Source organism: Salvia hispanica, chromosome 6 (assembly GCF_029641045.1).
Source record: "Salvia hispanica isolate PSC_SH4W2 chromosome 6, Shi_PSC_v1, whole genome shotgun sequence".
In the NCBI taxonomy this organism is placed as follows: domain Eukaryota; kingdom Viridiplantae; phylum Streptophyta; class Magnoliopsida; order Lamiales; family Lamiaceae; genus Salvia; species Salvia hispanica.
In genome coordinates this window covers 39,127,665-39,141,187 of record NC_142697.1, presented here as the reverse complement: position 1 = coordinate 39,141,187, position 13,523 = coordinate 39,127,665, and the positions used below count along the sequence as shown (strand labels likewise).

General features: G+C 38.7%; 3 protein-coding genes across 3 annotated transcripts in view; 2 read left to right on the top strand and 1 right to left on the bottom strand.

Moving 5' to 3' along the window:
- The window catches only part of LOC125205431 (universal stress protein PHOS34-like), a 57,514-nt gene that overhangs the window by 11,350 nt on the left and 32,641 nt on the right, over window positions 1-13,523 (bottom strand). The gene's annotated exons all lie outside the window — the stretch shown is intronic.
- Window positions 469-5,261, top strand: LOC125208316 (ATP-citrate synthase beta chain protein 2). The gene is made up of 17 exons (XM_048107897.2): window positions 469-711; window positions 1,662-1,780; window positions 1,888-1,990; window positions 2,163-2,228; window positions 2,317-2,440; window positions 2,561-2,695; window positions 2,876-2,936; window positions 3,013-3,089; window positions 3,220-3,375; window positions 3,466-3,594; window positions 3,669-3,801; window positions 3,895-4,022; window positions 4,108-4,213; window positions 4,356-4,432; window positions 4,523-4,593; window positions 4,680-4,964; window positions 5,051-5,261. Exons 2-17 carry the CDS (start codon window positions 1,681-1,683, stop codon window positions 5,124-5,126), a joined length of 1,827 nt encoding a protein of 608 aa, XP_047963854.1. The 5' UTR covers window positions 469-711; window positions 1,662-1,680; the 3' UTR covers window positions 5,127-5,261.
- LOC125208315 (phytochrome B) lies at window positions 7,305-11,997 on the top strand. Its single transcript, XM_048107896.2, has 4 exons — window positions 7,305-9,716; window positions 9,885-10,692; window positions 10,913-11,206; window positions 11,532-11,997. The coding sequence occupies exons 1-4, from the start codon at window positions 7,625-7,627 to the stop codon at window positions 11,749-11,751; spliced, it is 3,414 nt and encodes a 1,137-aa protein (XP_047963853.1). The 5' UTR covers window positions 7,305-7,624; the 3' UTR covers window positions 11,752-11,997.

The following is a 13,523-nucleotide window of genomic DNA, read 5'->3' as shown; positions in this document are numbered from 1 at the left end:
AGGGAGTGCAATATTAATTGAGTTATAGTACTTCATCCGTTTCATAATAGATGACACACTTGAGGAATGACACATGATTTAGTTGATTTGTTTTGTGTGTTAAGTAGAGAAAGAAAATAGTATATTTATATTAATGTGAGAGCGGAGCTTTTTTCCAAAAAAAAAAGTGACATCTTTTATGGGATAAACTAAAAAAGAAGTGTGACATTTATTGTGAGACGGAGGGGTAGTTTTTTTTAAGGCATCTCAGAGTAATTTAAATCATTTTCTTTTTATCAAAAAGTTTATGATTTCTTCGATTTCCCTATATCTTTTTAGCTTGTTGGTTATTACTTTCATTTTAACTTTTAACATCCAGATTTGTGAAATTTCGTTGCAAAAAAAATTTGTGAGTAAAATTTGCATTGTACATTGATCTCATTTGAGTAGCAGTACTTGTTTGATTTTCCAAGCAAGTCAAGCACACCAGCCATCCAATCCACCTACCTCATCATCACATCCATCCAAATTTCTCTTCATCTCTTTCAAGTTTCAATTTTTTTACCCCAGTCAAACTGCTACAGCTAACAAATCACACTCACCAACACATTCCCTCGTCTCTTATAAATCCCAATCCCCGCCCTCCTCATTACGTCTTCCGCTCTGATTCTTGGATCTATTTTTTGGCTGCCTTTTCCCTGATTCCTATCTATTGTCGGACAACTGCAAAAGGTTTGATCGGATCTCTCCCCTTTTCTCTCTTTTTCGATGTTTACGAGGTAGCTCATTCACTGATTTCTCGTCTCTGCTCAGCTCGGTTCAATTTCAATTTATTTGAACCCGATCTTTGTGCGAAAAATCACAGCTTTTTATTGCATTTCTATTTTTCACGTGCATGGTTTGGTGGGTTTATGGTTAATGTGGCGTGATCTGTTGTTTGGTGCATTTTTGGTGTGATTTTTTTATGTTGCCTTGCATTTGATTTGTTTGAGCTATAGATCTCTGAGTGAATTATTGATCAAAATTAGTTGTATTTGAGCTTATATTGGGACATTGCTAGTTAGGAGGATGCTAGTAGGTGTTTTGTGATGGTTTGGTATATTGTCTAAATTTTGGTGATTTATAGGGATCCATGTATCAAACAACTCTTTGTGTTGGAGACTAGTTTAATTGCATTTTCTTGGAGCCTAGAACGTCCTGCCAATTGTTTAGTTGAACTTATCAGCAACTAAACTTGCATTTCAATTCATGTGTGATGTATATATATCCTTGCCTGATTGCTGTTTCAGCAATTTATTAGTGAATAACTCTAGATGTTACACTTAGCCAAATTTTCTTGTTTTCGCCAAAGATTCTTCCTAATGAAAGAAAATAGGATTGTTGATTTGTGTTTAAGAATTTCGAATTTATTATTCTTTTGATTATTTTAATTTTCTTTATCAAAATGTGAGTTAAAAATTTTGGTTTTTGCGTTTTTTAGGAATAGAGTTGGAGTTTAGAGGAAGTAGATTTTTTACACAGTAACATCCCATGCAAAATGAGATATGATTTGTAATCTAGGATGCTTTCCTCGTTCATTTTTAAGAAGTTAGCCAAATATTCAGTGTGATCCTATAATGTCCATCATGTTTCTGTGGACGATTCTTGCTTTGGCCTTTTTCTAATTGTGCGTGGGTAAACAGGGGCTCTTCTGAAGTCACCATGGCGACTGGACAACTTTTCTCGAAAACCACCCAAGCTCTGTTTTATAACTACAAGCAGCTCCCGATTCAGCGGATGCTTGATTTTGATTTCCTCTGTGGTATGTCTTTAGTGAAAGATCACGTGACTTCTTATGAAAAACTGAATTCCACTTGTAGTTGTTTAAAAGAGATTGACTGACTTGTCCGTTTTGTGTCTGCTGATCAGGGAGAGAAACACCTTCTGTTGCTGGAATTATTAATCCTGGTTCCGAGGGATTCCAGAAGCTATTTTTTGGTCAGGAGGAAATTGCCATTCCAGTTCACACTGCGTGAGTGCTATTTTCCTTGCTCATTTACTTCTTCTGTAGTAACTAGTAGGGAGACTATTTTCAACTCTTAATGCATTCATTCATTTATTAAAACCAATAATCTAGTCATTGCCTAAACGAGGCCTTTTTAGTATCTCACTGATATTTTTATGTTCCTTTTGCAATGAAACAGTATTGAAGCTGCTTGTGCTGCACATCCTACAGCTGATGTCTTCATTAACTTTGCATCATACAGAAGGTTGGCCTTCTTGATTAAGAAAATCTTTGACCTCTCTTTCTTGCTTCTTGTGCGATCAGTTAACATTATTCAATTTTGTATACTGCAGTGCTGCTGCTTCATCTATGGCTGCTCTGAAGCAGCCAACCATTAGAGTTGTGGCTATTATTGCTGAAGGTGTCCCTGAGTCAGACACAAAGCAGCTAATCGCTTATGCTAAAGCCAACAATAAGGTGTCTAACGTTACTTCATTGTCATGATTCGTCATAAAAATATTTCCTTCGTAATGCATCTTGTATGCTTCTTTGTTATTATCAGATATCTGTTCCTAACATAAAGGATCACATTTTTAGGTTGTTATTGGTCCTGCTACTGTTGGAGGTATCCAAGCTGGAGCTTTCAAGATAGGTGACACAGCTGGAACAATCGATAACATAATTCAGTGCAAGCTGTACAGGCCCGGATCTGTTGGCTTTGTCTCCAAATCTGTGCGTGATCATCTGAGAGATTCCTACTTGCGTTTTGCTTATTCATGTAGATATAAAGATCTGCTTCAATTAGAATCTTAAGCCTACTTAATCTGCTTGGATGCATTCTAGAATCCTTTTGCTAACGAACTTTAGCATATGTTTGTAAATCTATTGTGATCTTAAACTACTCTATTACAGGGTGGTATGTCTAACGAATTGTACAACACCATTGCTAGGGTCACAGATGGAATCTATGAAGGTATGAAAAATATGAACCTGTTGTAATTTCAGTTATGACTGCCGCCGGATTGTCATGTTAGTCTTGAATTACACAGGCATTGCGATCGGTGGAGATGTGTTCCCTGGATCGACACTCTCTGATCATGTCCTGCGCTTTAACAATATCCCTCAGGTACAGCATATTTCTGTCATTTGTAACTTGTTCTGTAGAGCTTCGTAATCAGCTAACAATCCAATATCGTTCTCTTAATGGAATTGAACAATAGGGATGATGGATCATCTTGGTTTCCTCCATGTAACAGGTTAAAATGATCGTTGTTCTTGGAGAACTTGGTGGACGTGATGAATATTCCTTAGTTGAGGCCCTTAAACAGGGGAAAATCAATAAGCCTGTGGTTGCCTGGGTTAGTGGAACATGTGCTACATTGTTCAAGTCAGAAGTACAATTCGGTCATGCGGTAAGCAGTTATCTTAAGAACATTTACTCTACGGTATTGAATCTGTGGATATCGACATGACGACATCTAAAACTTTGGTCGTTTTGATAGGGGGCTAAGAGTGGTGGTGAAATGGAGTCTGCACAGGCCAAGAACCAAGCCCTGAGAGAAGCTGGAGCAGCAGTCCCAACCTCTTATGAAGCATTTGAAGGTGCAATTAAGGAAACATTCGAGAAATTGGTAAGTGTCTGGTTATACGATTGCTGCTATATTTTTCATTATTAGCTGTTGCTGAAATTACTTTCCAATATTAGGTTGAGGAAGGCAAAACCACACCAGTCAAGGAGATTACACCCCCTCAAATACCGGAAGATCTCAACACAGCAATCAAAAGTGGAAAAGTTCGGGCTCCAACGCATATTATTTCCACAATCTCTGATGATAGGGGTATTTTTCAACTTGTTATGCTTCATTTCTTGATGCCAAACAATGTTGTTGCATAGGAAACATATCTCAGCCTCGACTTCTACTGACTCGCAGGGGAAGAGCCAACCTATGCTGGTGTCCCGATGTCTTCCATTGTCGAACAAGGATTAGGTGTGGGTGATGTCATTTCTTTATTGTGGTTCAAAAGAAGCCTACCTCGTTACTGCACACGTTTTATTGAGGTGATTTATTGTGCATTCGCTCTCCCTCCCTTCCTCCCCCTGTGATCTTCAGCTCTTTACTCAATATTGCGGTTGGTTTTAACAGATTTGCGTCATGCTCTGTGCCGACCATGGTCCCTGCGTCTCTGGTGCTCACAACACCATCGTAACTGCCAGGGCTGGAAAAGACCTAGTCTCTAGTCTTGTTTCGGGTAAGTTTAAGTTTGAAATCAGAATTTTTTTCTATCATGCGTCATGAGGAGAGTTTGCGTTTCTTTCAAACAATTTGTAAAAGGTTGTGATGTTTGAGGTTTTTCTTTGCCACTAAACATGACTTGACTGCTTCTGTAACAGGTTTGTTGACAATTGGTCCGCGATTCGGTGGTGCTATTGATGATGCTGCTCGATACTTCAAGGATGCTTATGAAAGGGTTAGTTATGATTCTTGATGTGTTGATATGATAAAAAAGACTTGAAAAAATTCATTCCTGAAAGTGGATTCACACGCTGTTTCCTTTCAGGGCCTTACACCTTATGAATTTGTCGAAAGCATGAAAAAGAAGGGCATTCGCGTCCCTGGTATCGGCCATAGGTACACAAACTATCCTTATCTTGATCATCGAACTCTTCAAACTCGTTACTGAAGTTGGTTCTTTTATGTATTTCCCCATTGCAAAGAATCAAGAGGGGTGACAACAGAGACAAGAGAGTGGAGTTGCTACAGTTGTTTGCACGCACCAACTTCCCATCCGTGAAGTACATGGAGTACGCGGTGGAAGTTGAGACGTACACTCTCTCAAAGGCAAACAATCTAGTCCTCAACGTCGATGGCGCCATTGGTTCCCTATTCCTCGACCTTCTCGCAGGTAGCGGCATGTTCACCAAGCAAGAAATCGACGAAATCGTTGGCATTGGCTACCTCAACGGCCTCTTCGTACTAGCTCGCTCCATTGGTCTCATCGGGTAAGTTTACTGTCAATTCTTTAACCATCAACCGATTAACCTTCTTATCCCATCCTAACAATCATCCATTCATTGCTCGAGTTCAGACACACGTTCGACCAGAAGAGGCTGAAGCAGCCCCTCTACCGCCACCCGTGGGAAGATGTTCTCTACACCAAGTGAAAGAAAAAGGCCGGCCAATGCATATTGCTACTGCTAAACTGCAGATTGAGGAACTTTGTGTGTGTTTTTTTACTAGATTCTTGATTTTAAACTTGGAATTATGAATGAATGATCCATTGTTAATTTTAATTTTAATCCGAGTATAGCATCTGCAAGATCGATGGGAGGAATATGTGAGAATTGATGAAGTGATGGAGATGAGATAACATAAAGAAGATGGGATTGGGAGTGGTAAGTGTTTGATGTTGGTGATGGGGTATCAATTATTGTACGATTTCACGTGGGTAGAATGTGGTCTGAAAGAGAAATATGGACACGATTGATTGTCCCACCACTTTTTTTATTGATAGCTTCTTGTTTTCTTCTTATACATTTCCCACCTCTACAACAAAACAAACCACCCAAAATGATCAACAAGGGTATGTCTGATATCCGTGATAGATTGAATTCAAGACAAAAACCGTGTCTAGATTAGGGGGTATTGTAGTAAGAGATTATCATAGCTGAAATTTTAGTTTTCACATTGTTATTTGGTAGACAAGATTAAAATAGTAAAATGTCCGGTAGGCTATATAGATTATTTGATAAATTAACATTTAAATTTTTATAAAATAAAAGAACTTCAATTAATTTTTTTTTATAAATAAAGTTCTAATCAAATCAAGACGATGAAGGTGGTCCGGTCAAGCAGCATCCACCACGTCACAAGTCTAGCTAAAAGATCGAATCAACAAGCCGACAATCCCTCAAATATTGCCCAAACAAACGAATAGCATATATGAAACCCGAGACAATAAAGGTGGTCCGGTCAGGCGACATCTATCGTGTCATCATTTTGGCCAAGAAAATTGAACCAACAATCGATCACCAAAAATACCCTCAACTATCCCTTGAACAATTGACCCAAAAATCGGCCAAATCAAGATAACTATTGCCGCCAAAAAAGAGATGGCTAAAAGACGCTAGCCGAACCATTGTTGCGGGCAATGCACACGGTGCATTCGATAACTGTGGACATAGCGATAACAGCAGTGGAAGGAGAGGGCATGATGCAAGACTACAATGAATGTTAAGATAAATAACAAGAGTCTATCAAACATGTTTTTGCTTATTTTCTAACAAATTATTTTCCAACAAGTCTATTATAGCGTCTATACAAAAAAAGTCTGTTATATATACTACCCACGTCCTTAATTGTGGATTTTTTTTACTATATTTAAGATCAATAAATCTATGTGACCAAATTTTGTACAACCAAATTCTTGTTTATTTGACAAAAAAATAGGTTTATTTATGAATTTAATTAAAATATTAGATACATATATAGTACATGGAAAGTGCATAATATTGTGGTTATATATTTATGATTTTTTATTATTTTTTTATTTTTTTAGAATTATATATGTAACTAGTGCCTACTTTAATTCAAATTTTAAAAATAATAGAAAGAAAATTCAAATATAAATATAACAAATGAGGTTAAAGGCTAATAAGTCTTTTTAACTTATCCACTTACTATATTTATAATTTTAATATATAACTAATACATCAAATTATTAATATAACTTTATTTTGGTTGTACAAAATTTGATTGTTTATCCTTGCTCAATCAAGGTGTGATCATGATAAATGTTTTAGGAGTATGTAATTATAAGTCAATCAGTAGTATGGTAGTGAAATGACATGATCCGTGTTGAACGGTGTGTGCTTCAATTCTCAGTTTAATTAGAAAATCAAATAAAAAAGGAATAAACATGTGATTCTGGTATTCGAACGTGGGCAGAGCCCTACATCACATAGATTGAGCAATCAGATTCTCTGCTTCTGTTGTCTAAATTTTGCACACAATCCAACACCACAACAAATTCCAACTCAATAATTCAAACAAATAAAAATATATTTTGACCACACACACACTATTGATGACCCGAAATCATTAAATAATTTTAGATCATAAAAAGTCTAATAATCACTTTTCAAAGTGTACAACTCTAAGTCAAAATTAAAATTACTATAATTGAACAAGCATATTGATTACGAATCTAACTCAGAGAATCTTAATGTAGAAGAAAAAGAAGAGAAAAAGGTAAAAACAAAAAAGAAAGTTTTCACTTTTATCATATGCTGGTTTTAACTGTATTAGACATGAAAATTAAAAGCACGTGATGTGATGATCACAATGTTTATGAAAGTTGAGTGAGGTCCCCATCTCCCAAAATTGAATCTCTAATTGAATGAAAAAGCATTCATTCACGTATGAATGAAAGCCGTCTTCTTCTTTATTAGATAAGATTTAGGCCTCGATTAACTAGCTTCACGATCTAGAATTACCTGATTTTCTTGAAATCCGGGAAGAACATGACTGCTGACAACATGCTCGACGAAATGTCTACCTGGAGAACAAATTCAGTCAATCACTGCTCCAAGAATCTACCTTTCAATAAAACCTCATCATTTTCTTGAAATTTTCAATCTGCGAGTGTTTTTTCTTCCAAGAGATGGCTGCTTCTGGGAGAAAGGAGAATACTTCACAAGCTCAGTCTTCAGGTACGTCCCATCATCAAAGCCGCAATTTTAACCATAATTCGAGCTTAAACAGGGGAGGGGAATCTATGAGTAAGGCTGTGGCGCAATTCACTGCGGATGCTAGGCTTCATGCGGTTTTCGAGCAATCCGGTGAGTCTGGGAGATCCTTTGATTACTCACAGAGTGTGAGGACTACTAATCAATCTATTCCTGAGCAGCAGATTACTGCTTATTTGTCAAAAATGCAGCGTGGCGGCCTCATTCAGCCTTTTGGTTGTATGATAGCCGTGGACGAGTCTGATTTTAGGGTGATTGCCTACTCTGAGAACGCCCGTGAAATGCTGGCCTTGACTCCGCAGTCGGTCCCGATTCTTGAGAAGCCGGAGTTCTTGACGATTGGGACTGATGTGAGGAGCCTTTTCACACCCTCCAGCTCTGTGCTGTTGGAGAGGGCTTTTGGGGCAAGGGAGATTACTCTGTTGAATCCTGTTTGGATTCATTCCAAGAGCTCCGGGAAGCCATTTTACGCGATTCTGCATAGGATAGATGTAGGGATTGTGATTGATTTAGAGCCTGCAAGGACTGAGGACCCAGCGCTCTCTATTGCTGGTGCAGTCCAGTCGCAGAAGCTGGCCGTGCGAGCCATTTCCCATTTGCAGTCACTTCCTGGTGGCGATATCAAGATTTTGTGTGATACTGTGGTTGAGAGTGTGAGGGAGCTCACTGGGTATGATCGGGTTATGGTATATAAGTTTCACGAGGATGAGCATGGTGAGGTTGTCGCTGAGAGTAAGAGGCCAGATTTGGAGCCGTATCTTGGTTTGCATTATCCTTCTACAGATATACCACAGGCTTCGAGGTTCTTGTTTAAGCAGAATAGAGTGAGGATGATTGTGGACTGTCACGCAACTCCTCTAAAGGTCATTCAGGACGAGGCGCTGATGCAGCCCTTATGTTTGGTTGGTTCGACGCTTAGGGCGCCTCATGGTTGCCATGCCCAGTACATGGCGAATATGGGATCTATTGCCTCGTTGACATTGGCTGTTATCATCAATGGAAGTGATGAAGATGGTGGTAAAGGAAGGCATTCAATGAGGCTGTGGGGCTTGGTTGTTGGGCATCACACATCAGCAAGATGTATTCCTTTCCCACTTCGTTATGCTTGTGAATTCCTGATGCAGGCATTTGGGCTTCAGCTGAATATGGAATTACAACTTGCTTCGCAGTTGTCGGATAAACGTGTTCTAAGGACACAAACACTGTTGTGTGATATGTTGCTGCGTGATTCACCAACTGGTATTATCACACAGAGCCCTAGTATCATGGACCTTGTCAAATGTGATGGAGCTGCTCTCTTCTATAAAGGGGAGTATTACCCCCTTGGAGTAACACCTACTGAAGCACAGATCAAGGATATTGTGGAGTGGTTGTTGGCCGAACATGGGGACTCAACGGGTTTGAGTACAGATAGTCTAGGTGATGCTGGGTATCCTGGGGCAGCCTCTCTAGGTGATGCAGTGTGTGGAATGGCTGTTGCGTACATCACGTCAAGAGATTATTTGTTCTGGTTCCGTTCCCACACTGCAAAAGAGATCAAATGGGGTGGTGCAAAGCATCACCCAGAGGACAAAGATGATAATCAGAGGATGCATCCCCGTTCTTCGTTTAAGGCATTTCTAGAAGTGGTCAAGAGCCGGAGTCTGCCATGGGACAATGCCGAAATGGACGCCATACACTCTCTCCAGCTAATTCTAAGAGATTCATTTAGAGATGCTGATGGAAGCAACTCTAAGGCAGTGGTACCTGCCGCAGGTGGGGACATGGAAATTCAAGAGATGGATGAACTCAGTTCTGTAGCCAGAGAAATGGTCAGGTTGATAGAGACTGCCACTGCTCCCATATTTGCTGTAGATGTTGAAGGCCGCGTTAATGGGTGGAACGCCAAAGTTGCAGAGTTGACGGGTCTTTCCATTGAAGATGCAATGGGAAAATCCTTGGTTCATGATCTTGTCCACAAAGAATCAGAAGAAGTTGCTGACAAGCTCTTGTTAAATGCTCTAAGAGGTGGCACCCTTCAGTCTAAATTCTATTACATTTCTTATATTTTCCATATGAAGTTCTATTTTGTTCTTTTAAAGATATTATAAAGCAAGACAAATGTCGTCCATGTAATCATACCAGTAGTTTATTTCAATTTTCAATATGCTTATGGAAACCAATTGACTACTGTAGGTGAAGAAGATAAGAATATAGAACTAAGGTTGAGGACATTTGGCAGCGAACAACATGATAAAGCTGTATATGTGATTGTCAACGCTTGCTGCAGCAAGGACTACACAGACAATATAGTTGGTGTATGCTTTGTTGGTCACGACATTACTGGCCAGAAAGTGGTGATGGACAAGTTCATCCACATTCAAGGTGATTACAAAGCAATTGTACACAGTCCCAACCCTCTGATCCCACCTATATTTGCTTCGGATGAGAACACCTGTTGCTCCGAGTGGAACACTGCCATGGAAAAGCTCACTGGATGGAGTAGAGGGGATGTCTTGGGGAAGATGTTAGTTGGGGAGATATTTGGAAGTTGCTGCCGGCTCAAAGGCCCAGATGCTATGACAACGTTCATGATTGTACTGCACAATGCAATTGGAGGCCAGGACGCTGATCAGTTCCCGTTTTCCTTTTTCAACAAAAGTGGGAAATATGTGCAAGCAATGTTGACAGCAAACAAGCGGCTGAATATGGATGGACAGATTGTTGGCGCTTTTTGCTTCCTGCAGATTGCTAGCCCTGAATTGCAGCAGGCTTTGAGAGTCCAAAAGCAACAGGAAAAGAAGTGTTTCTCAAAGATGAAGGAGCTTGCTTACATCTGTCAAGAAATAAAAAACCCATTAAGTGGCATCCGTTTCACCAACTCACTGTTGGAAGCTACAGACTTGACTGAAGACCAAAAGCAGTTTCTTGAGACCAGTGCTGCTTGTGAGAAGCAGATGTTAAAGATTATGAAGGATGTTGATCTCGAAAACATCGAGGATGGGTGTGTTTTCTTCGAACTTCAAAATCATTGGTTAACACATTTTTCTTATTTTTGGTAAAAAGGAAATATGTTTTCCATGGCTACAGCAGATGCTAAATTGGCAGAAAATTAGTGCTTGCTTATTTTTCTTTTACCGCCCACCTTTTTTCTTAGTGTGCTAGTTGTTTTTATACATACGGAGTATATATTACTGATCTTCTTTAGTGTCGTTTTCTGACAGATCGTTGGAGCTTGAGAGTGTAGAATTTGTGCTTGGGAGTGTAATAGACGCTGTTGTGAGCCAAGTTATGTTGTTGCTGAGAGAAAGAGGTCTGCAATTGATCCGTGATGTACCAGAAGAAGTCAAGACTTTGACAGTCTGTGGCGATCAAGTTAGAGTCCAACAGGTCTTGGCGGATTTTCTGATAAGCATGGCCCGATATGCACAGTCCCCCGAAGGCTGGGTGGAAATTCAACTCAGACCAAGCTTGAAGGAAGTCTCTGAAGGAGTGAACATTGTGCACATAGAGTTCAGGTAAATAAATTCCCTTAAATGAGCAAGGAATTTTGAAGCTAAACTGATAACATTGTATTATAAAAAGTGGTAATTGTCATTGCTTTGCTGAAATAATGATATCTATATCTGTTAGAATTTATATTTGGTTCTTGCCTCTCGCGAGAGGACATGAAGCATGTGCATTTGTTGTGTAAAATTGTGTGAATGTGTTGTTATGAAGTTCCACATTCATATATGGGTGACACTGGTATGAATCTTGATGCCTTGGTTGTCGTTGCTAATCTCGTTTTGTAATCTCAGCAACCTTGACACTGTAATGACATTTCGTGTTTTGTCTATTAAGGATCGTGTGCCCGGGGGAAGGTCTTCCGCCTGAACTGGTCCAAGACATGTTCCACAGCAGCCGATGGGTGACTCAGGAAGGCCTAGGACTGAGCATGTGCAGGAAAATTCTGAAGCTGATGAAAGGGGAAGTTCAATACATCATTGAATCAGAACGATGCTACTTCCTCATTTCTCTCGATCTGCCCCTGCACCGGAGAGGCTTGCCAAATGCTGGGTGATTCGAGGTAGCAGTATGCTGACCCCTCCTCACTCTTTAATATTTATACATCAGCTGATACTAAGAATGTTAGCCTTGGCCCTACTCTAAGATAACCTCTCATGGTTCACTTTCGTGCTCGTGTTCGTGCCTGTGTTGTATTTTTAGTTTCCCTCATTTTGTAGTCAGTCACAATAATACACTTTAGAGGAAGATGGTGGTTGATTTCACCATATATAATAAGCTCCCCTAACTGAGGATTATTCTACTACCTCTTTTGGAACTGCTTAATTTTAGTTTAGAATAATAAAATCACTTTTCTCTGTGTGTGTGAAGATAAGATTGAAGAAGGGAAGGAGTGTATGAAGTAATGAGACCTACCACAGATTTTTGTGTGGTGCAATGAGATGTAGGTGACATACTAAACCTAACCTGACCAATTTGACCAAACCTAAATTATGAGCTTCTACTTATCCTTTTATTTTTCAAATGTCAACTCACAACTGGAAACAGAAATCCAGCAACCTATTTCATATTCAATTATATAAATAATAGTAGTAATAGTAGTAAAAAATAGGTGAAATCAATGTACAAAAATTCGTCTTTTATGATAAAGGCAAAAGGCAATCACAACGTTGGGGTAGCACAGTCCAATCACAATAGAGATAAGGAAGCATTTGGGGCCTCCTAAGCAAAAAAAAAGGGGGGGGAATGCTGATGTAATTTCACATGTATTTATTTTAATAATGAGTAGTTCATAATTTTAAAATTTTAAGATTAGATTTTTGTCACAATGTATGGAAATATATTGAAATATGCTTAGAAAATGTAGATAATTGTTTTTATAGTAGTAGTAAGAATAGGAATTGACAATTATTAGATTGGATTGCATGTTCGAGTGTCTCTATCGAAGATTGTAATAATTGAAGAAATGCACGCCTTCCAATCATGCTGTGCACGCAAATACACACCAAAAATACCTCCACATTTCTTGTACCCAAAGGCGAACCACAAGCACTTCAAACAACTTGCATGTCATAACCTCTTTCATATGCAAATAGATCGACCTTTATTTCACACACACAAACACACACGTATACATATATATATAAATGTGTAATCAATATAGAACTACTCCCTCCGTCCGCAAATAAGAGTCCCATATTTTCATTTGAGTCCGTCCGCGAATAAGAGTCTCATATCACTTTTACCATAAATGATAATAGGATCTCACCTTCCACTAACTCATTCCACTCACATTTCATTTAAAACTAATATATACAAGTGGGGCCGTCATTCCACTAAATTTTTTCCACTCACTTTTCTTAACATTTCTTAAAATTCGTGCCGCTAAAAAATAGGACTCTTAATGACGGACGGAGGGAGTAGCTTTAAACGCATAATGCATAACCAAAATGTATAGGTCGTTGTAAGAGAATACCTAAGATTATTCGTACTTTGTTTTGAGTTCATTATAAGAAATTCGGATTTAAAATAACCTAGGTCATTTTTGTTTTTAGATCATTTAGTTTATTTTAAAATCCAAATTTTCTATAATGAACTAAAACAAGTAAAATGACCTTAGGTGTTCTCTTATAATGATCTATCTTTTGTTTTACGTTTTGCATTTTAAGGTAATATTCTCTTATACTATTTGGTATGTATGATTGATTAGAGAGCAACTAATTTGTACTCTCTAGTGCATAATTGAACACTTATATTATCCCTTAGATCAATGGATGGATGAATGTGATTGAAGGAAATACATTGCATGATAATGGCCAAACATTCTCA